The 27,970-nt window shown below is 42.8% G+C and overlaps 1 protein-coding gene across 1 annotated transcript; it reads left to right on the top strand.

The window, feature by feature from the left end:
- Positions 1–426: 426 nt before the first annotated feature.
- Mal2 (mal, T cell differentiation protein 2) lies at positions 427–27,853 on the top strand. Its single transcript, XM_040730354.1, has 4 exons — positions 427–632; positions 14,527–14,697; positions 23,235–23,390; positions 25,666–27,853. Exons 1-4 carry the CDS (start codon positions 504–506, stop codon positions 25,735–25,737), a joined length of 528 nt encoding a protein of 175 aa, XP_040586288.1. The 5' UTR covers positions 427–503; the 3' UTR covers positions 25,738–27,853.
- Positions 27,854–27,970: the final 117 nt, after the last annotated feature.

Raw genomic sequence — 27,970 nt, forward strand, 5'->3', positions numbered from 1 at the left:
CCTGGGTGGCATGTTTAAAATCCCATTAGAGTCCCCTTTAAAACAGGCATCCTGCTTTCCAGGTGTGCCTGGCGACGGGAGTTTGCCTTCTGAGTCACAGTCTCTGTCTTCCTGCCCAACTGGGGAGAGTGGGCGAGGACCGGGTGAGAGTGGGGTGGGGTGGACAGGTGGGACCCGTTGGACAGTTAGCGCAGGGGCAGCAGGTGATCTCTAGAGCCCAGGAGAGCCGCGGAGCTGGCACTGTAGCTGGAGCTCACAGGCACCTGTACGGTGACCCCTGCGGGCGCCAGGGCGGGGACGCGCTCACCTGCGCCCACGTGACGGGGCGGGGCTCTGTCCGCAGAGGGCCCTTAGCCACGCCCTCTCGGCGCGCGACACGCCCGGACCCCGCGGACCGGATCGGTGGTGGTGGCGGCGGCGGCGGCGGCGGCCAAGCCCGGGAGGCGGAGGCGGGACGCGGGAGGCGGTGGCGGCTGTGCGCGCGGAGACGTAGCAGCGGCAGCATGTCGGCCGGCGGAGCAGTCCCGCCGCCCCCGAACCCCGCTGTGTCCTTCCCGGCGCCCAGGGTCACCCTGCCCGTTGGCGCCGACATCCTGCGGACCTACTCCGGAGCTTTCGTCTGCCTGGAGATTGTAAGTGGGGGTAACGTAGGCGACGATCGAGCCCCGGGAGCAGGGACAGGCAGCATCCTTGCCCCTAGCCCGGTCTGGTCCCCCCGGTGACCTCCTTGCTCTAGAAGTGGCCTTTGCCTGTCCATGGTCTCGGGGTCCTCTCCGGAGACGCTGTGCCGGGGCCTCTTGCTTGGCACCTGTTACGCGGACACCTGCTCGCAGGCCTGGAGTGCACATGTCCTCTAGAGAGCGAGCAGGCTGAAGGGCCCTAGATTAGGGACTTGGGCAGCAGAGGGGTGTTAGCGCTTGGAGCAGTCGCGGGGACTCGGGCTTTGGACAGGGCTTGGCTAGAGGAGGAAACGAGCGCCCTCGGCCCCTCCTGTCGCCAACCTGCCATTTTGTTGGGTGGCGCAAAGGTGTGCGGGTCGATGACTGGGTGGACAGGAAGCTGGGAGGATGTGGAAAGCCTGGGCAGGAGGCGCCAGGGAAAGGAGGAGCAGGAGGAGGCTGAAGCCTGGGCATGAGTTTCACCCTACTCACCCTTGTCAGCGTCGTTGCCCTTTGGATTGGGGAAGAGCAGGGCAGGGAGGACGGTGAGATTGTAGGCGCAGTTGGCAGAGTGTCATCAAGTGAGAACGGTGGGGGAAAGTGGAAGACTTGGGGCTGTCAGCTACAACTCCTGCCTTTGCCCCGTGTCCCTTTTCAGTTTACCTGAGAATTCCAAACCTTCTGGGAAGGAACACTTCGCTTGGACCTAGTGAAAGGTGGTGTCACAGGCGCGCCCTGCAACCTTGTTGAACTAGACACTTGAACTTGGGAAAGGAATGCTGTGGAGTTGGGAGCTTTTGAATCTCCTTGTGGACAAGGGGGGGATGTGTAAATATAAATTGGGCAACTGGGGTTGCATCATGCCCGGAGAATGTCAAATAGAAAGAAATGTTAGCAAGGCAGGGCCTTTCCTGCAGGCGGGTTTTGTTTGCCCCGTTTAGGGTTTTCATGTCACTCATCCTCTCCTGTGACTTTGCATAACCTGGAACTGGGTCACTCTGGCTTCCCTTTTGTGCTGTGGAGCTGAAAACCTTGCGAGCCCTGGTTTTTCTGCCCCACTATGCTTTGGTAGCCAAGCCACCTTGGGTTTGGCTCCGATTTGAATCGGAAAGCAGAGACCCAAGCTAGTGAGTCATTGGCTGTGGCAGCCGTGATCCGATAGACCGTGAGACTAGAAGACCCTGGTGTGGGTTCGGGTTCAAGCCCAGTACAGCAGCGTAGGAATGAGACTGCGCTGAGTCGCAGGCATCCATAGGAGAGGAACAGGGAGGAAGTGGCATTGGACCAGCCTCCTGGCTGTGGAGACACACAACCCTTAAAACAGTAAGCTTTGGAAAGGAAGAGTTCACAGATTCTGGGCTCCTGTCCTGCCATGTTCAAGTTTCACATGCTCGCTTCCTCTTTCAAGAGTTCTTCCCACGTCTTCACCTACCTCCTGCTTACCCTGATATTTAAAGCAGGTCCACACATCCACCATAGACTCCCATTCACTGAGATCCTGACTTGCCAACCCTTTGGTGTTGGCCAAGCTATCCTTACCCAATGCATATTTACCATATATTTGTATAAGTTTAATACAAAGTTGATATTACAAAACCAAGCCTTTTAGCTCAGGCTGAAAACATTAACACCAAAAATTATCATTTTCAAGGTCCAGGACAAAGGATCAATGAGTAAAGGACTTGTTGCAAAATTGTGAGGACCTGTGTTCAAATCCCAAGAACTCTTGAAAAGCTGCCCTCCGTGGTAGACTCTAACTTTTGGCTAGAGTCTCAGCAGCAGCAGTAGTATACATTGCATCTCAAATTTGATATGTTGGTTACACATTTTTAATATTTATTCAAATACATTTATACAATTAATTTGTATGTATATGCATACATGGAATATGTATACACACACACACACACACACACACACACACACACGTACATGGAAACATGCGTAGAAGTGTTGTCGACGTGTTACCAAACCAAATGCTACTCAGGACCCACCTGTGGGTGCGGCGCACTTTATGGAACACTAGTTCTGAAGGTGACCTATTGAACTCCTCCCAGCTCCATATCTCCTTTCCTTATCTACCACAGTAGTTAGTTCTCAACTCTTGCTGTACTTAATAACTTGGCAGCCTTGAAAAGTACTGTTGCCAGCCCGGACTAATTAAATCAGAGTCTCTAGGGGAGCACCCAGAGTCAGCTAATTTTTTGTTAAGTTCCCTGGAGATACTAATACACAGAATAGCTGCCGCCCACTGATAGCGCCTTTGGACCAGGCTCTGCAGAGAGGAGAAATAAAGAAAATGTTTCTCACAAGTGTGAATGCTTTTCTTGGTCTGGATGGATAGGATGATTAGATCCCGGAAGTGTGGGGAAGTATCCCACACACTTCCAATAAGCAAAGGTTGCCTGCTTCCTGCTTTCTCAGTCTTCCGCTCCTCTGGCAACTTACCTAAGCCTGACACATGTCAGACTCATATCAGAATAGAGGAGTCTCTTCCCAAAAACCATTTGCACTTGTGTGCATGCGTGCATGCGTGTGTGTGTGTGTGTGTGTGTGTGTGTGTGTGTGTGTGTGTGTGTGTGTGTGTGTGTGTACGTGTGCATGTTCAGTTCATGTGGAGGTATGTGTGTGTCAGGCCTCGTGCCTGTATGTTCAAGTGCATATGGAGGCCACAGGACAACCTTGGGTGTCATTCCTCAGGAACTGTCCACCTTTTATTTTTTAATGTTTAATATTTTCTGTTTTAATACTTTGATATTTAAAAGTTTTATATATTGGGGCAAAGGGAGGGCATGCTCATTCCACAACACTTGTTTGGAGGTCAGAGGACAGTTTCAGGAATCAGTTCTCTATTTCCACTATGTCGCTGGGTTCCAGGGACCAAACTCAGGTTCTCAGACATGAGATTAGGCCCTGTTCCCCACTGAGTCATCTCACCATCCTGTCCACTCTTTGGGGCATAGGGATCAGGATGAGCAAGATCTCTTACTGGCCTGTAACTTGCCAAGTAGAATAGGCTGGCTGGCTAGGGTTCAGCTTGGCTCTACCTGTGTAGCCATGAGATAACACAGCCCCAGAGGCAGCTTTTCTTACGGGAGTCCTGGGGGTTGAAGTCGGGCACTTCAGGATTAAAATGCAAACACTTTACTGAGTAGGCTTCCTTTTTAGCCCCACAGTTTTATTTTTGTGGCCAAACGTCCTTCCAAGTTTAAGTTGACGGTATCTTTTACCTCTTCCCCGAACCTCCTGTTACCTCTCCCCATGGGGAGGATCAAAATGTACCTTTGAAACCAGTGACCTCAGGGAGATGAGAGGCCACTTTGAGCGAAACCAACAGTTCCTTCTTGGCCCCCATCCTTCTGGAATGCTTAGTGATACTGGATCGTAAGATTAAGAAAGCAGCCTGCAGGCAACCTTGGTGGTCTACCTAGGAAGCCGACTCCAAGTGATGTACAGGCAAGAGCCAAGTCATTCATTTGAAGCACCTTTATTCCTAAGTTTCACAGTTGCCCTAGGAGTTTTGATTCCTAAGTCACAGACTCCCATGGCTCCTCTTCAGAAATTATTCTCCCTGTAAATTAAATGTGAACATTCCCTAGGCACAGTCTCAGACACCAAGTGAACTCCAGCCTGGAACCAATTATTTTAGCTTCTGACGATGTTTCTGGATATCTCTAGACTCCTTTCTAATTTTGACCTTCCATTGAGATCCATTTATCTCCAAGATTTCTTCCTCCTGGTCATGTTGCTTTCTGGAGCTATTTATGCAAACTGTGTTCAGTAAAGACTCAGCTAATGAAACTATGGTCTTGGAATTCAGTTTTCATACTAACTTTGCTCTAGGAATTTAATTCCAGTCTCTGGTACAGTACTGTACTCATGACTCTCTGTAAATACTACCTGCCACTAGAACCAAGTAAGGCAGTTTACAACATCTGTTTCATAAGCAAGGACTGTACCGACTTTGCATTGGTGATATGATTTTTTTGAAATAGGTATGTTCTACCACTGAGTTCCTAACTTTCCAGCCCTTTGGTGTTGGCCCAAGCAATCCTTACCCAATGCATGTTTACCATGTATTTGTATAAGTTTAACACAAAGTTGATATTGTGAAACCAAGCTCAGGCTGAAAACACTAACACCAAAATTTATCATTTTCAGGGGCCAGGACAAAGGATCAATGAGTAAAGGACTTGTTGCAAAATTGTGAGGACCTGTGTTCAAATCTCAAGAACTTGAAAAACTGCCCTCCGTGGTAGTTTATGTTTGTAGTTGCTCCTGTGTGAGGTGGGAGATAGAGACAGTAGAATCCCTTAACCTCGTGAGCCCGAGAGTCTGATCTAGGTGGCAGTGAACAAAACAGACCCTTTCTCAAACAGTGGAAATGCTGAGGTTGAACACTCAAGGTTGTCCACATTGGCACAGTGCCATGCGATGGCCACATTTGTTCTCATGAACAAAGCGTTACCATTTTCAGGTCCTCTCGGTGACTCTGGAGTGAGTATTTACTGACTACATACTGTATACAAAACTGTTTGCGTGCCTCCTCAACTGAGAGCCCCTATAATCTAGTTAACAGGATACACAGAAAAAAAGTTGCTTCAATTTGGGGAAGAAAAGCTGTCCTCATATGAAAGGTGAAATACAGCTGAAGCATTTTCTGTCCAGGCCTAGCTGTAATAATATCAGAGTATCTTTACTCTCAGACCACACAAGATACTTGGGTCCTGTTCTCAGTGAAATTACTTTATAAAATGTGTTAAGAAAGGTCAAACACAATACTATTAACTGTTGAAAACAATGACATTGATTTAGTCAGTGAATCTCACAGCTTCAGTGTTGAAGAGAACACCTTCAAATTATTTATTTGGATTTCTCTTTGTGGGAAATCTCTTTACACATTTTCCAACTAACTATAGTGTTTTAGTGCCAGAATTATTTCACTTTATTTAACGTAATAACATATTAAAAACATACTGTTTATTGGACCTTCCCTTTATGCCCTGGGAGTCTGATCACTAATATGTGGTGTTTGCCCTTAAAAGAAGTTGTGTAGGCCAGGCACATTGCTATTTGCCTTTAATTTCCACACCCAGGCAGCAGAGGCAGGTAGATCCCAAGGCTGGTTGGTTGATGCAGTGAGTTCCAGGACAGCCAGAGAATATTTAGTGAGAACTAGTTTCAAAAAAAAAAAGTGTAACAGGACACAAGAAGTCAAAAAGCATTTGCAGTTTTGCGAAATGCCGAGGTAGGCTTATGAAAATACTATGAGAAAGAGAGAGCCTCTGGCTACTGGAGAGTTAGGACAGGGCGCTTTAGTGGAATGGTAGTAACATTTGAGGGTTAGCCTGAAATGGTAAGTGAGATAAAAGCCCAGGTAGAAATGAAGGCATGTATGAACCTCAGAGATTTAGAAAAAGAAATCAGACCATGCCATGAAATTTCTAACAATTGTTAGCATTTTGGCATGTCTGATGAGAAGATGGGAAAAGGAAGACTCTGCTGGCAAAACTGAGGCTGTGGTTTGCTGGCGAATAGGTCAGGCTTTGAACATGTTTCCCACGGAGCACCCCTGAGGACAGGGTTAAATGTGGCCAGACTTGTGTCTTAAAAATCTTTAATGAAATTTGTTTGTAAAACACAGAGATTAAAGTTAAAAGGCCAGGAGATTAATGCAGGACGATTGGGTCTTAACTATTACCATAGTTCAGATAAGATATGGTGAGACCCTGAAATAAAACTAAGGAACAAAAGGATTGAGAAAATAATGGAGGAAGACCTCAGACTTAGCGGGTCTGCTAACATATGAACTTGGATGCTCTCACAAGTGATCCTGGGTGAGGCTGAAGTATACGTTGTAGCTGAGATGAGCACAGGAAGGTTGATGGGAGGGGAATGGGTTGAGGGAAGTGTAATCACACAGAGGATTCTGGAAGGTATTTCCAGTTATTTTTAACCAATGTCTTTGGGTGTAGTATGACTAACATGTAAATGTCCTGGTATATCGAGCTGTCTTTCCTTGGCCAGAAAATAGATTTCGATTGTGAAGCGACAATGTTTGAAGTAAATCAGAAGGCCTAGCAACCAATGTGTTTGCCCCTCTAAACAGGTTTTTATCCTGTACATAAGACTTTTATACCCCTGTACCTATGGGTCAACAGTCTCTAATCACAGGAAAATAGCCTTTACCTTCTCTTAAGGGGAAGTAAGCCAGTGCCCTTGCCAAAGCTCATTGTTCACCCTCCATGTTCCCTGACTCACAGCCCTGCAGGAAATACGAACTGAAAATGCAAAGACTTGGAATCAACTTGCTGCAAAGAGAAAGGTCAAGGGGACCAGATTTAGTTTATGCTGCTGTATAGAACTGTACCTGATAGAGAGAGCTGTGAAGTTGATGCTTGTGTCTACTGGCAGGTGACTGAATTCAAAAGGCCCTAAAATGATGAAAAAGTGGTATCAGGCCACTGTACTCTATATGACACACACGTGGAAGTCAGCGAATGCTTTGCTGCTGGCTTCTAAGACTGTGTAAGAATATTCTAAAAGAACTGGCAAGTGGAGAAAAGCAGTTTGGGAGCAGAGATGCGCTGTATGACTGCACATGCTAATATTTTTCCCAGTCACAGAGTTTGACCTGAATTCCTCATTAGCCCGTTTTATAGAAGAGGGCTGAGTCCTCCCGCAGCAACCCTGTCTGGCACTCGTGTGTGGGGACTTTCAGAAGGAAGACAGTCAAAAGAGAGGAGGGGGTAGTGGTCTGTCCAGGTCTTGCCAGGATATTGGCCTGCAGGCATTTTTAATCTACATGATGGGAGTCACCTACATACGTGTGAAGGACATTTCAGAAAGCAAGGGACTTGATAAATACAAATTCAAAGAGGCAAGAACCCTATTTCTCTTCTACACTGTTTGCTTTCTATTTTAGGGTTTGCTTTAGCTATTTAGAAGACTGAGATAGAAGTTTGAGTCAGATGAGGTGAAGGTATAATTTTGTAGCACTGACAAAGTACATCAAAAGCAGAAAGTGAAATTTATTTTGCAATTAACACACTGTGTTCTCAGTCCAAGCCTGCATATGTCTTTTCTGTTGTTGCTTCTCAGAATTCATCCTTTCCCTAATTCAAACAAAACAATTTATCATGTTTACTTGAACCTGTAGATTAGTGTGACCTATAGCCTGTAACTTGTACCCGGGTTAAACCAGGAGCAATCTGAGTGAATGTCAGAACAGTTAGCCAGCACAATGGCAGGTTCCTAGCCTGGCCAAAAGTTACAGTGGCTGTTTCAGTGCTAATAGGGTATCTGGACAAATGGGGACCAAAAAAGATTGAAAATTGATGCTGGTGGGGTATGCTTGCAGGAGATGATTACCTTTCCATCACCTATTTCCCCATCATCCAAAGACCTTATAGTAGGTGGTGCTCATTGCTATAGTCAATCAAAAATCGAGGAGGGCATGCTTCTGCTTGGTAGTCTCCTTACCTGATTTTGACATCCATCATGTACCAGGAAATGGGCTGGACTTCAGACAGCTATGTGTTCCTGGGATCTGAAGTTGCACTTGCAGCATTTTCTTTAGAGTTACTCATTGCTCTGTTCCTTTGGAGCAGGACACACCAAACAGCTTAGGTAGATAGTACCCCTAGGTTCCCAGTGGTCAGAAACATTTAAGGAAATGTTACCAATTTTGACTTCACAGCCCAGTGAGAGATAGGCATGTGAATCTATGATTTCAATCTAGATGTTGGAAATGCTCCAAAGGATACATGCATCATTAACCACCTGAACCCTGAGGATGGCTTTCAGCCAGAGAAGTCTTTTTTGGAAGACTTGGTACCATAGGTCTGCTATACAGCAGTTTGTTGTATGCTAGGCAGATGCATGAACAAGTGTGCCTAGTTCTTTGTAGAGGATGAGACAGTGGACTGGAATGCAGAGCAAAGGAATTAGGAAAGAAGCATCCCCTCAAAAAGGGGGAGCTTAAGGTGGGTGGGACTCAGAATCTCTAGTATTGCTACCACGCAGAACAGCTACATTGTAAATAAACTTGAATTTTATGGTCTGTCTTCTCAGGGAGTCTACCAGCCAAAGATTGTATCTCTTAATACAAGTATGTTTCCAGTTTAAAAACCAAAACAAGCTGGGGGTTGGTGGCCCACACCTTTAATCCTAGTACTTGGGAGGCAGAGGCAAGCGGATCTCTGTGTGTTGGAGGCCAGCCTTACAGAGCAAGTTCCAGGACAAACTCCAACCTCCAAAAGCAATACAGAGAAACCCTGTCTCAAAACAACAGCAACAACAACAGACAAACCTGCAACAAAACTGAAAACAAAAGCAAAAAACTTTCAGAATATAAGTTGTATGTAACATGGAGTTAATTATAGATTCTATCTTTATGTAGGTGATAAATTCTAGGTATATTAACCATTTTTATGACTATAATGTTGAACAGGTACCCTGTAAATAAGCACCCATTAAAACAGAAGAACTTAACAAGTAGGTGAGGGGTTCAGAAGTTTTGCATGAAACTGTCCTATGTTACCATTTGGTCGGTTTGACATGACTTGAGGCAGTCATTTACAAAGTTGATGGAAATCTCAGTCTAGAGTGAACAGTAAACTTTAAAGAGGCAGAAAAGTATACGGATAAAAGCATACACTCTGGAACCCAGTGCCAAGCTAAATCTCATGTCTAACATTTGTTAACTGTGTGACTGACAAAGTTACCCAGAGTTCTACTCCTCTACTGACTTCCCTGAAAATGGGGGCTCATAATATCTCTTGGGCTCTGTGAGGATTAGGTTGATAAGATTGGTGTTCTCTTCTCTATTCTCCTTTCCAACATTAATGAAAGTCAGTTGTCATAGAAATTAGCCAGTTAAGACAATAGTATGGTATACAAAAATAGAGGTATTAAGTAGGCTGAAAAGTTACTAGTTAAAAATTCAGAGTGTGCTTTAAGAAAATAAAATAAAAAGCACCTTGTCAGGAAATCAGTGCCTTTTGAAAAGAAAAGAGCTATTTGCTAAACTGACTTCTTTGGGAGCATAGGAGAAGCCATCCAAATAGGAGATGGGTTGAGATGTCTGTAATCCACACAGTCAGAATTGCAAATGTTGTGTCCTTGCCAGGATCATGTTTTCTTGTGGGACAGTTTCTAGGGAAAACATGCTTCAGCTTCAACTGTGAGGCCAGTAGGTGAATATCCACCACCTTGGTGTTCTTACGGGAAGATGGTTATTGTCAAGCCACACCTGTCTAGTGTACATAAGCCAAATGTAATAGACAAACATTTTAAACCGCAGAAATATCTGTTGTTTTAGAAATGAGTAGTGTGCTAGTTTCTTTTCCCATAGTGGTGATAATAAAATACCTCACCAATGCAACTGATGGGAGGGAGAATTTACTTTGGTTCAGTTTGCTGGAAGGGAAGGCATAGTGGAGTTGATGGCCGTGGACAGCTGGGGCTCCACAGATCTCTTCTAACCAAGTAGTAGAAAGAGAGCTCAAGCCAGAAAGGGGACTAGGTTATGACCCTCAAAGCATGACCTGTAGTGGTCCAGTTCTTCCAGCTAAGCCCCGCCTCTAAAAGATTCTGCAGCCACCCACGATAGAGTGCAGAACATTGCACATTCAAAGCCTAACAGGTAACAAATGAATAACTTCACCTCAGAATGTAATTGAGCCTGTGTGTGCCAGGTACCTATAAGGTTGGGCCAAGATGAAGACAGCCATCCATGAGGAAGCTGGTGAATGTTTCTAGAAGGCTTTCTGCTTGGTGTTACCTGGGTGTAGAGGAGCCTTTTGTTAGACTTTGAGCCCTGATGTAGTTCCTGACAGAAATTTGAGGTGAAGTCACATTTTACACATAATCATTGTGCTTTTCAGGTCGCTAGGGAACAGCAGCAGGCAGAGGTAGGCGTGAGGTCAGACTGTGGACTTACATCCAAGATGAGAATGTGGGTGCAGTTTGAATACCTCTCTCTGCAGTATGCACAATTGTTGTTGCCAGGGTGCTTTATCAGTTTGGCTCCCTCACATGTTAATCCTTTTGGTGCTCTGGTCATCCCAAAGAGCAGGATTCGCTCCACTAAACAGGGCACTAGTGGTTATCATTTGTTTGGGGGATGTTCCAATCTTACTGAAGCCCAGAATTGGAAGCCAGTATTCCAAGTTCAGGCAGTCTCACTGAAATCCCACTTATTAATGTTGAAGCTAGGTTGAGATACTTAAAAGCAAGAGGTAACTTTCATCAAAAGGAAATTGTGAAGAAGGGAAGAGATACTTGAGTCACAGCCAGAGTGACCCCTACAGCACCAAGCTATTATTTTTGTGTTTGTGAGAATGGGGGTCAAACCTAGGCCCTTGTCGATGCCAATCGATGATACTCTTGAAGTGAGGAAAATGGCTAATCTAATGTGATTTTATTGTGCTATCTACTCATTCACTTAAATGAGAGCTGAATTGCACTCATCCACTGTCATTCAAAGCTAGCCCATGAGCGGAACAAACACATGGTGCCGAGGGTTGCTGTGTGGGTGGGGTTAATTGAAAAAGAAAGAACTAGCACTCATTCCCTCTTCTCCTGCCTGTTGCCATGCCACCCACACACCGCAGATGAGACCAATCAGATCACTTCCTCTGTGAGTACCGAGCTTCCTTTAGGTTTCCTTTCCCAAACTTGAGGTGTGAGAAAGGCTATAATTTTGACTTTGATAGACTTACCCCATACTCATTCTTGTACATGTTAGCCTCCCTGGCCAAGCCTGACTTCAAATCTGCCTTGCTGCCCACCTTTCGGGATCCCTCCTGTTAATATTACTGTTCCCCTCTCCCATCCCATGGAACTCACTGTGCTCAGTTCTTTTTATAGCGCTTACCACAATCTGTTCCCAAATCAGATTTAATGGTGTGTATTTCTCTCTTAGTTAGAACTCTGAAAGCGGGGACCACACCTGTTTGCTTTGTGTCTTGAGTGTTCTTGCTCAGTGCCTAGCAGTAAGTTCAGGACCCAACTATCTGAATTCAGGTTCATTAAATACTACCTTTATTCAAAAGGATCATTTAGACATGTGAACTTGCCATAGTGTCTGAGTAATATGCCTGTGCGTGTCTGTTCTAATGAATGATGACCAGCTGCTGTTTATTTTTCACAGTCCTTCCACATAACTGCTCAGGAAATGATGCTGAATTAATTGAAATTTAATACTGATTTGCAATTCATAAACTTTATTTAAAGTAATATCAATTATTTGAAGGTAGCAAATAAGAACGGGCTACCAGAAAGAGGACCCATGGAAACAAGCAAAGACTGATGCATTAGAGGCATTTTTATGCCTTCAAATATGCATTAAATAGTATAAGAGAGAAGATACTCTCTTTGAGGAACACATTTATTCTAACTTTAATGATCACTGATAAAGCAGCAGTTAAAAATTAACGTGCATTAATATTCATTACTTAAATTTATTGTACAAAACATTGGGAGTTTTTAATTTTTTATTTGAAAGTAATAGGAATTGAGATATAATAATACCACAACTATGAGTTTATTAAGTGAACACTTGAACTATCCTTACACAAGAAGGATGTCTGTAGAATTTTTTCAGAATACATCAAAGTATATGACTGAGCCCTTTGTCTTAAAATGCAAATGTTTTACTTATATTCATATGAATCCACATGCAGATGCCTGTTGGCCTTTCAGATTTGGAGCTCAGAGAGTTCTCATATAAGCACTAATCTGTTTGTTCACTAAACAAACTCTGAGAACATCCTGTGGGGTTTTTTTGGGGGGAGTTCCTATCTGCCAGAAGCATCTTTAAGGCAAGGATGTGAGCAAACTTTCCGTGTTGCCAAAATCTAGCATAGTCTCTAACTGATAGGAAAGAATTACCATGGAATTAATAAATGATTTGGATACAGAGATACGAGAAGTAGTGTACTGCCAAGAAGGTCTTTTAGTAAAAGCAGAGAAAAAGCCAAGGCCTTCAGTTCCCCTGTATGTCCCATAGGTAACAAATCTCTCCAAGGATAGGGTAGCTGAGAATGGGTAGAACTTGGCAGAGAATTTTTTTTAAGATAATGGTTCAAGATTAGGTACAAGTTAGTGACTCAAGCACACTCCAGTGACGTTCTGGGCCAGCAATGCCAGCCACTCAGACATGAAAGAGCTTTGTTTTTTAACTTTGGATTTTTTTTCTGTAATATAAAAAATGTGAAGGGCTTGGTGGCATAAGACAAGGATAAAGAGGACTGGTAAGATCACAAAAGGCCTACTGTGTCTTGCAAAGGCCATGCCGTTTTTCTTGCTTTAATGGCAAGATGGGTGAAACTGGTTATCTTTGCTTCTGTTTCTCCTCTTGTGTTTGCTTTCTCACGCTACCCTAGTTCCCTGGACCAGAAACCTCACTGTACCTACCGTATCCTGTATCTGATCAAGCACCATGATCATCTACGCATAAATTTCTACCTAGTCTATTACTTCCTCTCTGTTCTCTTTTCCTTCATGATAACTTATGCTGTGCTGATCATCCCACCTAGGCCTGAGTCCTGCATCGTTCCCTCTCTAGTCCATTCTCATATCCTAGCAAGAAAAACTTCTAAGTGCAGGTCTTGAAGAGGCTACTTCCTGCTCAAGGCAAGCATGACTGCCATTATCCTGAATCTCCCCGACTGTCCTCAAGACCCTCCTCAGGTGCTCACATCCTGCTGATCTGTGTTCTCTGCCTGTGCTACATGTTATCCTGGCTCCTACCTAAGCATCACTGACTCATCCCCCACCTAGATTCATTCTCCATCATCCCAGCCCAGTCCTGGGGCTTATGACTTCCGGGATAACTTTCCTGACTGCTCAGATCTGTTTACTTTGTGGAAGTATAGAGCCCAGTTTCTCCCCCAGCTCTGGCATTGGTTCAGTAGCATTTTCATCACGTGCTTAGCTGTCCAGTTTCGATATTAGACTGAGTTCTGTGATGACAGAGACCAGTGTAGCACCTAGCACAGTGCCAGGGTGGTTACAGACTGTGACATGAATCTAGGGTACAAATTTGATTTCCAGAACCTGGTAGAGAGTAAATGCTGGTGGCTTGCTAATTGCTTGCTCTCTTGAACAAGAGCTGCAGCTATGATGTCATAGGTAGGAACTGATGTCCAAAGTACAAGTAGACAGATGATGACGAAGACAGAGCAACACGTGCTGCACATGGGGAAACTAGACTCCCAGCGATTCTTCTCTCAGAAACTCTCTAACAAGCAATGAGAGCAGAAAGGGAGGCTATGAAGACCAGACAGTGTGTGCAGTGTTGACTGCAACGAAAACCCATCAACAGCATGGTGGTTAGGGAGGCAGCAGGATCACTGGATGGTATGTGCTAATGGCTGGAGGACACAGCAGGAGTGGGTGGATGTCTGGGGAACACTGCAGGTGTGTGAGGATGGCTGGGGCGTCCTGTACGTGTGTGTAGATGCCTGAAGAACACTGCGGGTGTGTGAGGGTGACCAGAGGATACCACAGGTATGAGAGGATGGCTGGAGGATACTGTGGTTGTGTGAGGATGGCTGGTTAACCCTGCAGGTGTGTGTGTATGACTAGATAACACTTGGGTGAGGAAGAGGATCCACCATGAAAATCCAGGTACAGAGTCGACCCAAGTTCTGGGTAGAGCTGGTCTTGCACCTAAGGGAAGAGCACATCTTGTGTACTGATAAGGAAACGATGATAAATGGGGTAGCAGGGATGAGCACAGGGGCCTAAGGGGAGAAGTGGGAGAGAGAAGTTGATGCAAATGTGTTTAGCTCAGTGGCACGAAACATTGCTGTAAAGCAAAGCTGCTACTCTCTGTTGATTTTGTTGTTGTTTCTTTCAGGTGCTGGGTGGACTTGTCTGGATTTTGGTTGCTTCCTCCAATGTTCCTCTACCTCTGCTCCAAGGATGGGTCATGTTTGTGTCCGTAACGGCTTTCTTCTTTTCCCTTCTCTTCCTGGGCTTGTTCCTCTCTGGTATGGTGACTCAGATTGATGCCAACTGGAACTTCCTGGTAAGAGATTTTTATTGTAAGTCTATTGTTCAGAAATGCCCGAGTGTCTGCTCTTTTCGTTGTGGCATATAAGAGAAAATAAGTCAGCATGAAGGGTCACTGTGGTGCCCAGGGGTACTTCTGATAGATCATGACACCTCAGTTTGTGAAATTTCCTCATTGATAGAACTGAGAAACCACACTGTTACTTTTATAATTTAGAACATTTTTCATATCATGCAACAAATGGATCACATTATACCCAAACAGCAGAACAGATGCCTTGGAAACTGAGTCACCTATATCTTTAAATTTCCCATTCATTTCTTCTTCAGATATTCAAATGGGTTTGGTCATGCCTTAGTAAGAGTGGCATTGATTGCATGACATACCCTCCAATCTGGGGCATTTACATCTATAGATTCTCAAGTCATATATGTTTGAATGTATGTAAGTACCATATTTAATTAAATATGCAGGTTTAATTTCCATATTACTTACATACATTGTATGATAAGGTTTAAGCCATCGCAGGTTATTTAGAGTACATAACACAATGTAAATGCCGTGCTCATAGTTTTGGGTTTTTTAAAGATATTAATTTTATTTATGTATGAATGTGTCACCTGTATGTCTGTGCACTGTGTGCATTCCTGGTGTTGGTGGAAGTCAGAAGGTGGATGAGAACCATGATATGGGTGCTGGAAATCGAACCCAGGTCCTCCACCAGAGCGACAAGCGCTCTGAACCACTGAACCAACCTCTACATACAGTTTTTATACTGTATTATTTGGAAAAGGAAGACAAGAGAAGAACATATATACATGTTTATTATAGACACATTTTTTCCTCAATATTTTCAGTGTGTAATTGAACTCACACACACAGGGACTAACAGACACAGGAGGGTAGACTGTGGACTGACAGACACAGGGGGGTAGACTAGGGACTGACAGACACAGGGGGGTAGACTAGGGACTGACAGACTCGGGGGGTAGACTAGGGACTGACAGAAGCAACACGGAAAATGTAATAAGACCCAGAGATAGATATTGGGGTTCAAGGTTCAAGTTGAGGATCAGAAAAGCAAAGCAGTTGGCCACTATCTCTGACCACTAGCTCAGTCCAAAAGGGGTGATCCTGTCTCCACAAGTTTTCACCAAGCCTCAGACTGCTGCCTCTCCTCAGCGTGACTGGAGACTAAATGTTACAATACAGCCTGAGATGCTAGGCTCCAGTGTTTTATGTATCTCTCTGGGATTGGGATTAAAGGCATGAGCTCTGATTCTCCTTTAAACTGATTCAGTCTTGTGTAAATCTGGGTGGCCTTGGACTCAGAAATCCATCTACCTCTGTCTCACTGCCAAGCTTCTATGACTAACTAATGTGGTTGATGGGATTAAAGGTGTATATTATCATTGCCTTGACCTCTGTAGCGTGTGACTGGCTTTGCATCCTGAAGCCTCAAGCAAGCTTTATTAAATTATAAATAATATATCACCACAAAAAATACACAGACACAGAAGGAGGTGAGCTGTCCAAGCATTACAGAAAGCAAGTAGCTCCATATCGTTTTCCCAGTGTTTTGAAAGACAATATTTTATAATCAGTTCATCTCCAAATCAAATTAAAACAGTGAGTCTTGAAGGAAAAATGACAACACAGAATTAAACTCAATGATTAAAATAAGGCACCCCTCACTGTGATTGTCTGACCATTGTTCAGAGCCTCTCTTCAATGCCAGTGGTCCTCTCTGGAACAAATTAGAAAAGACCACTGTGGATGATTCCAGCCTGTGGTAAACAGGGCTCTAGTGACATCCACAGGTAACCCCCATAAGGTTCTTAGTTACATTTGGGTGTTTTGAGACTTAAGCAAGACCATCATTTGATCTTTATATATTTCTTTTGAGTAAGTCGCATTTCCCATAGCAGCTTTAGGACAAATGTTAAAGGGAAATGTTCTATTGACAGAACATAAGGAGAGCTATAATTACAAATGTTCATAGCAGTAACAGTAAGTACCTTACCAGACGCCAGTTTAAAGAATAATGGAAACAATGTTTGCTCATGCTTAGCTTTGTGTCTGGGTTATAATCACCAATCAACCATCCTTCTAATTCAGAACTTCGATGTTCTGGGTTCCATGAGGTTGCAGAGATAGTGTCTCCCTACATTTTCACTGATTTCAGTATTTGTTACTCAATCATTTGATAAAGATCCAAGGTCCCTAATTAGAATACAGATAGATGTTTCAATTCCTCTTTCTGAATGCCTAGCTTTCTCATGAGAAGGTCTACCAAGGGATTGTTGATTCCCAAAGTTACTAAGGGAAAGTAGGTCTTTAAGTCTCAGACTCAAAGAGGGTCAGAGGTACGTTTGTCCCACTCTGCCCATACTGGTACTTCAGGGTTCTTAATAGTTACAGCCCATCTGGCTTGGTCTTCCCAAGTGCTGTATCACACACCACCAGACCCTTCTCCTAGGACTCCTGGGTCTCCCGATTGCCTAGCAACTGAATTCAGTGTTCAGTCTGGAAACATCTCCAGGATACTGCAGCATCCAGTATTCTTTCTAATTGATTAGTACACGTACCTTGTAAATGCTTAAATACTTTTTGGATGTCATTCTTGGTCTTGTTATACAGACCTATTTGTAGGAATGTTTGATGGCCAAACAAGGGAACCGTAAGTGTTCTCATTGTTTTAATTGTACCACTGTATCAAAGTGATTGTTGGAAGGCAGGGCCTGGTGATGCATGAGGCAGGAAGGGCTCAAGTCCAAGACCACTTTGGGCAAACAAAGTGAGACCCTGTCTCAAAAGAAAACAAAACAAAGCAGGAAACCTTTAATAATTTGTCACAGACATCATCTGGGAAGATTATCCTATGTCATTTTGTTCATTTGGCCGTTAAAGAAAAGGGGTACAGGCTAAGTGGTTAGAGCCATACGTGTCTCAAGTAAGTAGATTTTTTTTAAAAATTGGAATATTTGCACAAACATTACTACTCAAAAATTTTCAGCATTGGAATGTTTCAGATGTCATAATCTCAAGTTAATATTGTCCACCATGTAATAACTGTACACAGCAGAGCTACTGTGGTTGCCATGGCGCACGGCTCATTGCATGGTGGGCATACTTCCCAAGAACCAGCCCTGTCTTCTTTGAGTTTATTAAATACTGCTTTGGTTTAGACTAGATTTCCCTGCCTTGTTGTATAAGGCTTTCTTCACATGGATACAGGTTTTGATGACCTATCTAACTTTACATGGACTGTAATGCCTGCTGTGCACGCCCAGGCCAGGACAGTTTCTGAGTCATGCACATCGTGGGGCCATCCTCAGATAGGTAGAAGTTCTAATTCCTGCATTCCAGAATTATTAGACACTACCTGCTAAAAAAGTAATGATTTTCCCCCGTGAATAATTTAATGCTACTCCTGTGCTATGATTGAGAGAAATAGGAAAACATTTTAGAAATAATACACTCTCTACAAGTGTTTGTTGCAGAAATCTAGTGTTGACAGCCTTTTTATATTTTTCCATATTCATTGTGTGAGTATGGTATGCATGTGTGTGGTTGCACTTGTGTAGACACGTGTGTGGGTAAACGTGCATATATGTGCCTATGCGAACCCAAGATTGGTGTCAGAAACTATCCTCAATAACTCTAACATGTTATTCTTTGACGCAGGGTCTCATTCAAACCAGAGCTCCCTGATTGAAGGATAGGTCTTGGTACCCAGCTTGCTCTAGGAATCCCCAGCCTCCACCTTCTGGAGCTCAGATTATGGGTGGGAGCAACCACACCCACCTGGCATCTAGTAGGATCTTGAGATTCCAAACACTGGTTCTCTTGCTCACCTGGTAAATTCTTTAAACTGCTAAGCCGTTTCCCCAGCACTTTTTCTATTTTTTTTATTAATTGGGATCAAAATCATGTTCATCATACAAGATACACTTAGAATGTTTTCACGGGCTTCCTATTTGGGGTGTAATTGGTGTAATAAAAACATTAGGTATGGAACTGTTTTGTGTGTGATGCTGGAGTTGGGCCCTCAGGCTTTCTGCATGCTAAGCAAGCTTCCATCTTGGAGCTATATCTCCAGTCCTTTTTCACGTTTTATCCTGAGGCAGGGCCTTACTTGCCCAGGCTACCACTGAATTCGCTTTGGCCTCAACCTCCCACGTGGTTAGGATTACATGTCTGTACCACTTGCCCCAATAGGAAGTCGATTTGGATTTTGAAATAGCTGTGGTGGGTGTGGCTTTCTCCCTGCCCAAGATTTGATACTAACACCACTTTGGTATAACTTTAAAGACAAAATTCTATATTTATACCCCTCACTTTTTAGATATCCTTCCTGTTTAGAAGAAAGAGGTTTTCTTTTTTTATTAAGCTCATACAGTTAAATAACTCTGCCTTTATTTTCCAGAAGTCTAGTGGGCATACATTTAATCAGATTCCTGCTATGAACATCACTTAATAATTTAAACATACTGAGCTACGTTCTATGCCACTTTCACCCGGGACTATTTTTTTTCCCTTTGAGATAGTCTGTGTGTGTGTAGACCAGACTGTAGCCCAAACTGGTGATCTTCCTTGCTTAACCTCCTGAATGCTACAATTAGAGTGCGCTCTACCAGTAACAAAGCTCAAGGTTTAGCGGCTGTCATCCCTTCTCCATCAGTGCTGCAATGATTTTTCTTTTCTTTCTTTCTTTCTTTCATTCATTCTTCCTTCCTTCCCTCCCTTCCCCCCTCCCTCCTTCCCTTCCTTCCTTCCTTCCTTCCTTCTTTCTTTCTTTCTTTATTTATTTATTTTTAGTGAATGTTCATCCCTGAGCAAAAGAGTGGAACACTGACTCAAGATTAGAATTTTGAAAATGGTCATGTGGGTTGAAAAGAAAAAATTCCAAGCAATGTTTGATGTTGAGGTCGTCTGATAAAAATGTGAAGAGGCAGAGCTCCTGGGAGTGTGAGTCCCAGTGGGATTGTTTAGTAGAAAGAGCATATGAAGAAGACTTAGAACAGAGCTGGCCCCACCTTAATGAAGACCTGTCAAGGATGGTGTTTGAAGGGTAGTCCCCAGCCGAGGCATCAGGATTACCTGGACTCCTATCAGAAATGCACAGTCTCAGCCCACACTCTCCAGACTGCTGAGTCCAAAGCTGGGGGACGGGGCCCATTCATCTGTGCTTGAGTAAGTCCTCTAGATGGTTCTGCTGCGTTCCAGTACCTGAGAACCTCCAGTATGGTGCAAGTGTTCCTTCCGAACCATGAGTGAACCTTGCAGAAGACAGTTCACATGACTCTCATGTATAGCCAAAATTGGAATAAGACAACTAGCTGATAGCTCTCTAGTGGTCAGGATGCCCAGGCCCAAGAGAGGCTTTTGAAACATCTCTGCAGCAGACAGGCCAGCAAAACAATCATCCGGCAGTTAATAGCTTAGCTAAAACTGCATAATGGTAAAGAAGTGGAAAAAAAAATTTAAAACCACTGAAGTATCTCAAAGCTACTAAGTAACAAGCTCTAAGAAGGATTTAGGAAAGGAGATTTTGTTGTAGGTGGTTGCTGGGGTTTGTTTTTTGTTTTGTTTTGTTTTGTTTTTTGCTTTGTTTGTTTTTATTTTGTTTTTTTTTCCGTTTTGTTCTATGTGTGTCTTTTATGGGGAGGAAGGAAGAAAGAACTGTATTAGATAATGCAGAAGGAAGTAAAATAAGTGAGAGAAGCCTCATTTGTGTTGCTGTGTTAACCAAGTCCATGAGAAGCTCCAGAGCACTCCTGTCCATTGATCCTGTATTGGGTATGGGGACTAGGCTCAGTCCAAATGTACTGTCTCCTTGAGTGTCACCCAAGAAGAATGTGTCACCAGTTCAGACACATAAGCAAGTCTATTGAAAACCAAGAAACAAAGTTCAGTCACAGGAACTCATCGCTTGGGGTCATGCAAAAGACAAGCAGTAAATTTCCAACAGTTGCAAGTCCTGTCACTCAACTTCCTCCTTGCCTTTCTGTGTGGAAGGTTCCAGGGGTGTATGTATAGCAACGCATGCATGTTTGTGTGTATGCACGTGTCTGTAGGGCCTTGGGTCTTGGTCCTTCTTAGGGGTCATCCACCTTGCTTTTGGAGACAGCATCCCTCACTGGGATCTGGAACTGATCTAGACTTGCTGTCCATCAAACCCCAGGGATCTTCTGTCTGTCTCCAGCTCCCCAGTGCTAAGACCACCTCTCCAGTGCTGAGGTTACAATTGCGTGCCACAGCTCCAGGCGTTTTAACATGAGAGTCAGAGTTTGAATTCAGGTCCTCCCGTTTGTATGGCAAGGACTTTACTGACTGAGCTTTCTTCCCAGCCTCTGTCCTGACCTTTTAAGATAAAACAAAACATTTCTGAGACTCTTTAGTAAACTAAATGAGTGATTAATAATCAATCTCAATAGACCTTCTCAAATTTTTACATCTATTAATAATTTATAACCCAATCAGATACATTTAACTCATGAGTGCACTGGCATTCCAATTTGGATGTAAGTATGTGGGTCGATTAGCAATGACAGGTGTCTCGCAGAAAACGTGTTTACATTATACCTATGTGTCTCATCTTGGCAAAGCATTCTAGGCATTATAGGAACAGTACTATGAACAACACTGTTGAGTGGACATTTATAGAGAGGGAAAACGTAGACTTTGAAGAAATTTTCAAACACTGTTGGTAGGAATATAGATTAGTACCACTACTATAGAATATGGTATGAAATCTCCAAAGCTTGACAGTAGAACTACCGTAGGAGCCATGAATCTCACTATATGTATACCCAAAGGTCAGTCAGTGTGTCAGCGAGTTATCTGGGCCCATGGGTTCTTTGCAGGATTGTTTACAGTAGCCAATACATGGAACCAGGTTAGGTCTTCATCAGTCCATAATGGGTAAATAAAATGTAGTGTATACACACAAAGCTATTTGGCTTTTTAGAAATGAGGGAAACTCTTCACTTTAGAAGCATTTACGGTCAGAATGGTGAACATAGGTAACATGGACGAACATGGAGGTTTTGCTAAATGAATGAGCCGGGCACCGAGTGACATACATGACATAATTTCACTACTGAGTGTAGGTGAAGAAGTTGAGCCCACAGAAGTGGAGAGCAAAGTGGTGGTTATGAGAGTGGGTGGAGAGAGGGCGCTCAAAAGGCATTTGCCAAAGAGTGTGTAGCATTTAAGTGAAAGTGAACATCCAAAGGCTCTGTCATGTAGATGCTAATTAATGACAGTGTGTACTGGAAAGTTGCGGGGTGGATTCTCAATGTTCTCACTATTAAAAAGGTGAGTATGTGAGATGATACATTTAATAAGTACAGTTTAGGTATTCATAATGAATGGATATTTTAAAACATGTATGCAATAATATATAATTTCTTTTGTTTATTAAAAATTTTCATTTATTTTACATCCTGACCAGAGTGTCCCCTCCCTTCTTTCCTTACATTCCCGCCTTAAATACATAATTTCTACTTGTTGGTTAAAATGATTCATTAATTTTAACGTTTTAATGAAAGAAAGATGACTTTGAAAGCAGGTAAGCATGGCACTGATCCCCTTGCCAACAGTTAACCTTTGTGTGAAGCGGAAGACAAAATGTCATTTGTAAAGCAGATAATAAATGATAACAGATAACTGTAAGGATGAGAAGTGACATAGCCTAAGTTGCTGAAATGTGGCAGCTATAAATATAAAACAATATGTGGATGACATATTAATTCAAGGAAAGCTGGATTTTGAAAGGTTATGATTCACATTGATTCCATAATGCACATAATAGCCTAAATAAAGAATTGTTGTTTTGGAGGACTACATAGTCTCTGCTTTTAATGACATGTGAGGCTGCATGCCATTGAATGCTATCACTAAGTCTATCTTGCAGAATATAGGATAATGTATAATTATAATTGTAATAACAAATACTCAAAATATTAAGTACATGAAATTTATAAAAGGATATAACTTAAATATAATTTTACTTAAACATTAAAGATGGTATTTACTTTAGTTTTAAGTCTAAAGACCTTTTTATCTTACTTTAATTAATATTGACATCTCTGTATATTAATCTAAAATACTATATTTTATTATAAAACTTAATATACTAGAAAGCTTCCTCTTATACCAATAAAATAGATCTACTGATATTTTTTATCCTTTGAGAGTTTGGAGCTTCTCATATAGCAAGTTTTGGTCATAGCCACCCAAGCTACCCACTCTGTAGCTCTTTTTTAAAAAATAGGCTTCAAGACCAATTTGTGCTTCCCGAGCACTTTTGAATATAGCATGCTCAGCTCATCCCACCCTCTCTCAGAAGCTCGCGCTTGCCATCCCTCCACAGTTAGGGCTGGACTTATTTAGATCCTAAGGGTCTGATTTTGCTAAAGCCCTCAAAATAGACGGTGGATACGCTCAAGACAACTTGATCGCATCTGTCTAAAACTTCGTTTGAAATAAGGAACCGGCAGACATCTTTCAAGTTACCTACAAGTGCCTTTCCTCGCCTCTTTCAGGACTTTGTCTACCACTTTGTAGTGTTTGTCTTCTACTTTGGAGCCTTCCTGCTAGAAGCGGCAGCCACCTCCCTGCATGACCTGCAGTGCAATACAACCATGACTGTGCGACCGCTCCTGAATGACAACCAGTACAACGTCAATGTGGCAGCCACAGTAAGTGCTGGGGAATGGAGTGGGGATTGACTGGGGGGCTTTGGGGGCATGGCGGGGGAGTTGGCGTGGAGGGGAGAGAGTGGGAGCTGGGACTGACATGGGAAGCAAGCTTGTTTCTAATTTAAATATATAATAAAAAGGGTTAAAAAATAAAAAAGAATCCCCCCCAAAAAAGAATTAAACATGTAAGCCAGGAAGTGGTGGTGCACACCTTTAATCGCAGCACTCAGGGGCAGAGGCAGGCGGATCTCTATGAGTTCGAGGCTTACCTGATCTACAGAGCAAGTTACAGGATAGCCAGATCTATACAGAGAAACCCTCTCTTGAAAGACAAATAAAAATTAAGCATGTAGTAGCTATTAATTTATCTGTCTGGTGATCCTATGAGCAAGGTACTGCCATCACCTGCATTGTTGTGTGTAACTCAACGGCAACCCAAAGATGTTGACATTATTTGAGATGACAATGAGTCTATAGTACTTGACTTTGTAAGAATTTTTCCCTTCTAATTCTCCCTGGTGAGGGAGACCTGTTTCTAGCTTCGCTCTTTTCCACTTTGTGTCCATTTTTCATTGGCATTATTGGTTGTAATATTTACTATGGGCCTGTCAAGTAGAAGGGTTTCTTTTTTGGGAGGAAGAGCTGATATGAATAAGTTCAGTTCTTATTGTTGGGGTCAGTGCCAGTGAGTGGGAAGGCAGATTCGCCAGCCATTATGACAGGCAGATACAGGAGAAAGCCTTCCATAGAGACTTAAAAAGATTTTTCCTCTTTTATTTATGCACTGTAGTGAATTTGGCATTTTGTGCTAAAGAATGCAAAGAAATACTGGGGTTTTTTTGTTGTTTTTTTCATGGATACTTTTTAAAACTATCACAAAGTGAAATTGCTTTCTGAAATGAAGTCTCTTGATTGATATTTAACAGTTCCTATAATGCGTCACTGAGTCTAGTGTCTTTTCCTCTTTAGCCGTTGCCCCTTACAAGGCCCCAACATTTTAAGAGCGCTCTAGAGTGCGCTTTCCTAGACGGGCCTCCTCTGGAAGCCTGTCTCCTTCTCCCTCTGCCAGATTGAAGCCACCTCCACGTGTGGACTGATGCTTCCAGTCTTTCGTGGCATTTCATTTTATCCACCCACTCTGGTCCAGTCAGAGCTCTACCTGCTGAGTTTCCAGCCATTCCTGTGTCACATTGGGTTAAACCTCTTTCTTTTCGTTTTCACTCAGTGTAGTGGAGAACGAGAGAATTTCCTTCTCACTAATCAAACATTCCCAAGGCAGTTCTTCTCACTCAGTGGACATTGTCTACATTAGAAATACGTTATGGGCCGGGTGTTGGTGGCACACGCCTTTAATCCCAGCACTCAGGGAGGCAGAGGCAGGCGGATCTCTGTGAGTTCGAGGCCAGCCTGGTCTACAGAGCTAGTTCCAGGACAGCCTCCAAAACAATACAGAGAAACCCTGTCTCGAAACCCCCCCCCCCAAAAAAAGGAAAAGAAAAGAAAAAGAAATACGTTACGGAAACCAGTGGCATGGGAAGGGTTAATTAAGTTGTGACAAATTTCTGTGGGAGAATCAGGCTGCAGTTTCCTGGTTAAGAATCTCTCCCCGAGATAGTGATATTTTGTCATTTTGGATTGAATTGCCTTGCCATCTTTGTATCGCAAGCCTCTAAGTGTCACATGAGGACAATGTGCATTAAATAAATGCCTGTTCACGCTAAGTGCAGTGATGTGTGCACAGTTGGGGTTAATGAAGCCTTCTGTGACCCCAAGGAAGCAGCTCAGAGAATGGGCTAGGGCTTCTGCCTGAAGACTGGCTGTCACATGAATAAGAGCCAGACTCACAACTCATTCCTGGGGGTTTTGTCTACTGAGTTCGCAAACTCACAGAAGTGATTTGATGTCTCCCTAGGGTTTGCCTGTGACTGTCTTCTTAGCTGTGAAGCTACTGGATGATTAGATAACTCAGACTAAAGTTCTTAATCCAGTGCCTGGGGCTTCACAGGGCTTACCGAGTGAGCCTGATGTGTGAGCAAATGTTGGATGTAAGGCTGACTGTAGATTTGAAAATTAAGAGCTACAGTGTACAAAGGGAAGCTCAGTGCTCTGAGGAGATAAAACACAATCATCAAAACATAGATCACTATGAAATAGTTTTTTGTACTGGAGCATCTTCAGGTCAGTGGGTGAGTGTTCATTCAGTGGCCTCTTTCGGATGCGTATTCTAAAAGTCCATGCTGTGCCTCTGATCACAGTTTTTCTTTTCTTTTCTTAGGTTTTTGCCTTCATGACGACAGCTTGTTATGGTTGCAGTTTGGGTCTGGCTTTGCGAAGATGGCGACCGTGACACTCCCTGGAGACTGACAGTTGTGTGCTAGCTTCATTTGTCTGCTTTCTATGTCTGATCACTTGGGTACCATTTGTCCCAGTATAACATTCCAAGCATCATTTGCTTTGTCCAGAGAGAACCGAAGGGAAAGCTGTGGTTTGTTACGTTGGTGGGATTTTAAATTCATTCTGATGCCAGAGAAGTATCTTTTCATTTTTTCATCTCTCTTTTCTTTTTAAATACATCTCCCCCTGTGTATTCGTAAAACATGCACTGTTCACAAAACAATAGTATCCCTTTTGTTTCTTAAGTCACCTGGACTTTAATAATAGTAAATAACTAAAACAATATATCCCAAGCAGGCTTCTCATTGAATTCTATATCTAACGTAAAACAGGGAATGATACACATCTTTTTGTTACAAAAGGGCCAGATAGCACTTATGTAGGCCATATGGTTTCTGTGGCAATTGTTCTGTCCTGTAGTAACATAAAAGCAGTTATAGATGTCATGTAAATAAATGCACATGTCTGTGTCCTAACAAAGGTTTATTTACAAAAAGGAAGCATGCCTGGATTTGGTCCACAGACCACAATTCAGTCAACTACTGCCATATATTGAATTAATCATGAAAGTTTCTCAACCTCATTAGACAGGCCACATAATATATTTTGTTTCATCATGCAATAATCACATTGCCTTTTGCTAATAGTCAGATTCTTACCCTTGGAAGGGCATGCAGTTTGTCAAGCAAACCCCAGCAGAGCCTTGGGTGTAGAGAAAAGAAAGTATGAAGTAAATTCCAAGCTAATGATTTCCAAACAGCTCAGCAAGATCTCACATGAGAGTGCTTAAGACAAGATCCCCAGAGGCAATCACTACTGGAACTGGTGTCTTGTGCTGATGTCTTATTTTGGTTTATTTATGACATAGAATGGTTGTTTGCCCTGTGCATGAATATATAAATATTTATGTATGTCAAACTTTTCCAAATAGCTCTCTGAAGAGTTGAATTTTTACTTCTGGTTGTTTTTGTTTTTACTTTCTGATTTAAATTTGAGTAGAATATTAACTATCACGTAAAGCTATAGATTCTTATATGCTTTGATAATAGCCAAGATATCTATGTTGCATTTACATTGGTGTCAGACAGACAAAGTCAGTTTAAAACAACAGCCAACGCAAAAGCTAGCTCTGACTGAATAGCACAAGAAAATAATCCTAATTCACCTATTGACATCATGGGCTTGGCAATGTACCACAAATGGCTTGAATCAAGAACAAATTAGAGCTAGGTAGGCCACAGCTCCCACCGTATTCCCATACAAGCTACCTGTCCGTTGCTTTAGTGGGGGCTGCCTCCAGAAAGGGGGCTTGAGGATTGTGTTCTAGCTGACCCATCGTCTAAGAATACCATGGGCTGTTGGAGTATTGGATCTCATGGAACACGGAGGAAACCATGAATGAACAACATAACCAATGTTCAGTAGTATAACCGGTGGCCAAGTGCTGTTTATCTAGTACTCCCCCAGAAGAAGTACATACGGGGCTTCACTTTGTGATACAGCTAAAGAAGAAATGCTCTTCAGTATGTAGCATGAAGGGATCAATCTCACAACCTTACAAGTCATGTCTTATCTCTTCTATGATCCCCTACTTCCTTCATCTTCTCCAACTCCAGGCCACACACCAAAAATATGTATTGCAAATTTTATATTATTGAAGTCATAAATGTGCCATAAATATACATTGTACATTGTACTTGGAATCACTAAAATGCAATACACTAGAATTTAGTTGAGATTTTATTGTTTCCCAAGGTGGAACAGGATGTGCTCGGTGTGGTATTAACTTAAATGAATTCATTCAGATGTGTTGGAGGTACTTTTGTTAATGGATTCTTCTAGATTAGTAAGGCTCGAACCCAAAGCTCACTAACTATGAATCCTTACATCTGTAAAATGATTGCATTCTACATGTGTGAGCTGTGTGCATGACAAAGCACTTGAACAAAAATGATGGCATTTAAGAATCTGTACATGTCTTAACTGTAAAAATGAGAAAGTGTTGCTCTTAAAATCTGATAAATTTATTTTATAAGTGTTATGACTCTAATAAAGTATTCATTTGATAATCTTTTTATCCCTTTTTTTTGACATTCAATTAACTGTTTAGTAGAAACTAGATTGAAGTTCCAGACCCATGAATGAGCTGTTTCAGATAGTTCTGTATAAAAAGGAGTCTCTCAGGA

The sequence above is a fragment of the Mesocricetus auratus genome, unplaced genomic scaffold (genome assembly GCF_017639785.1).
Source record: "Mesocricetus auratus isolate SY011 unplaced genomic scaffold, BCM_Maur_2.0 Super-Scaffold_100023, whole genome shotgun sequence".
NCBI lineage: Eukaryota > Metazoa > Chordata > Mammalia > Rodentia > Cricetidae > Mesocricetus > Mesocricetus auratus.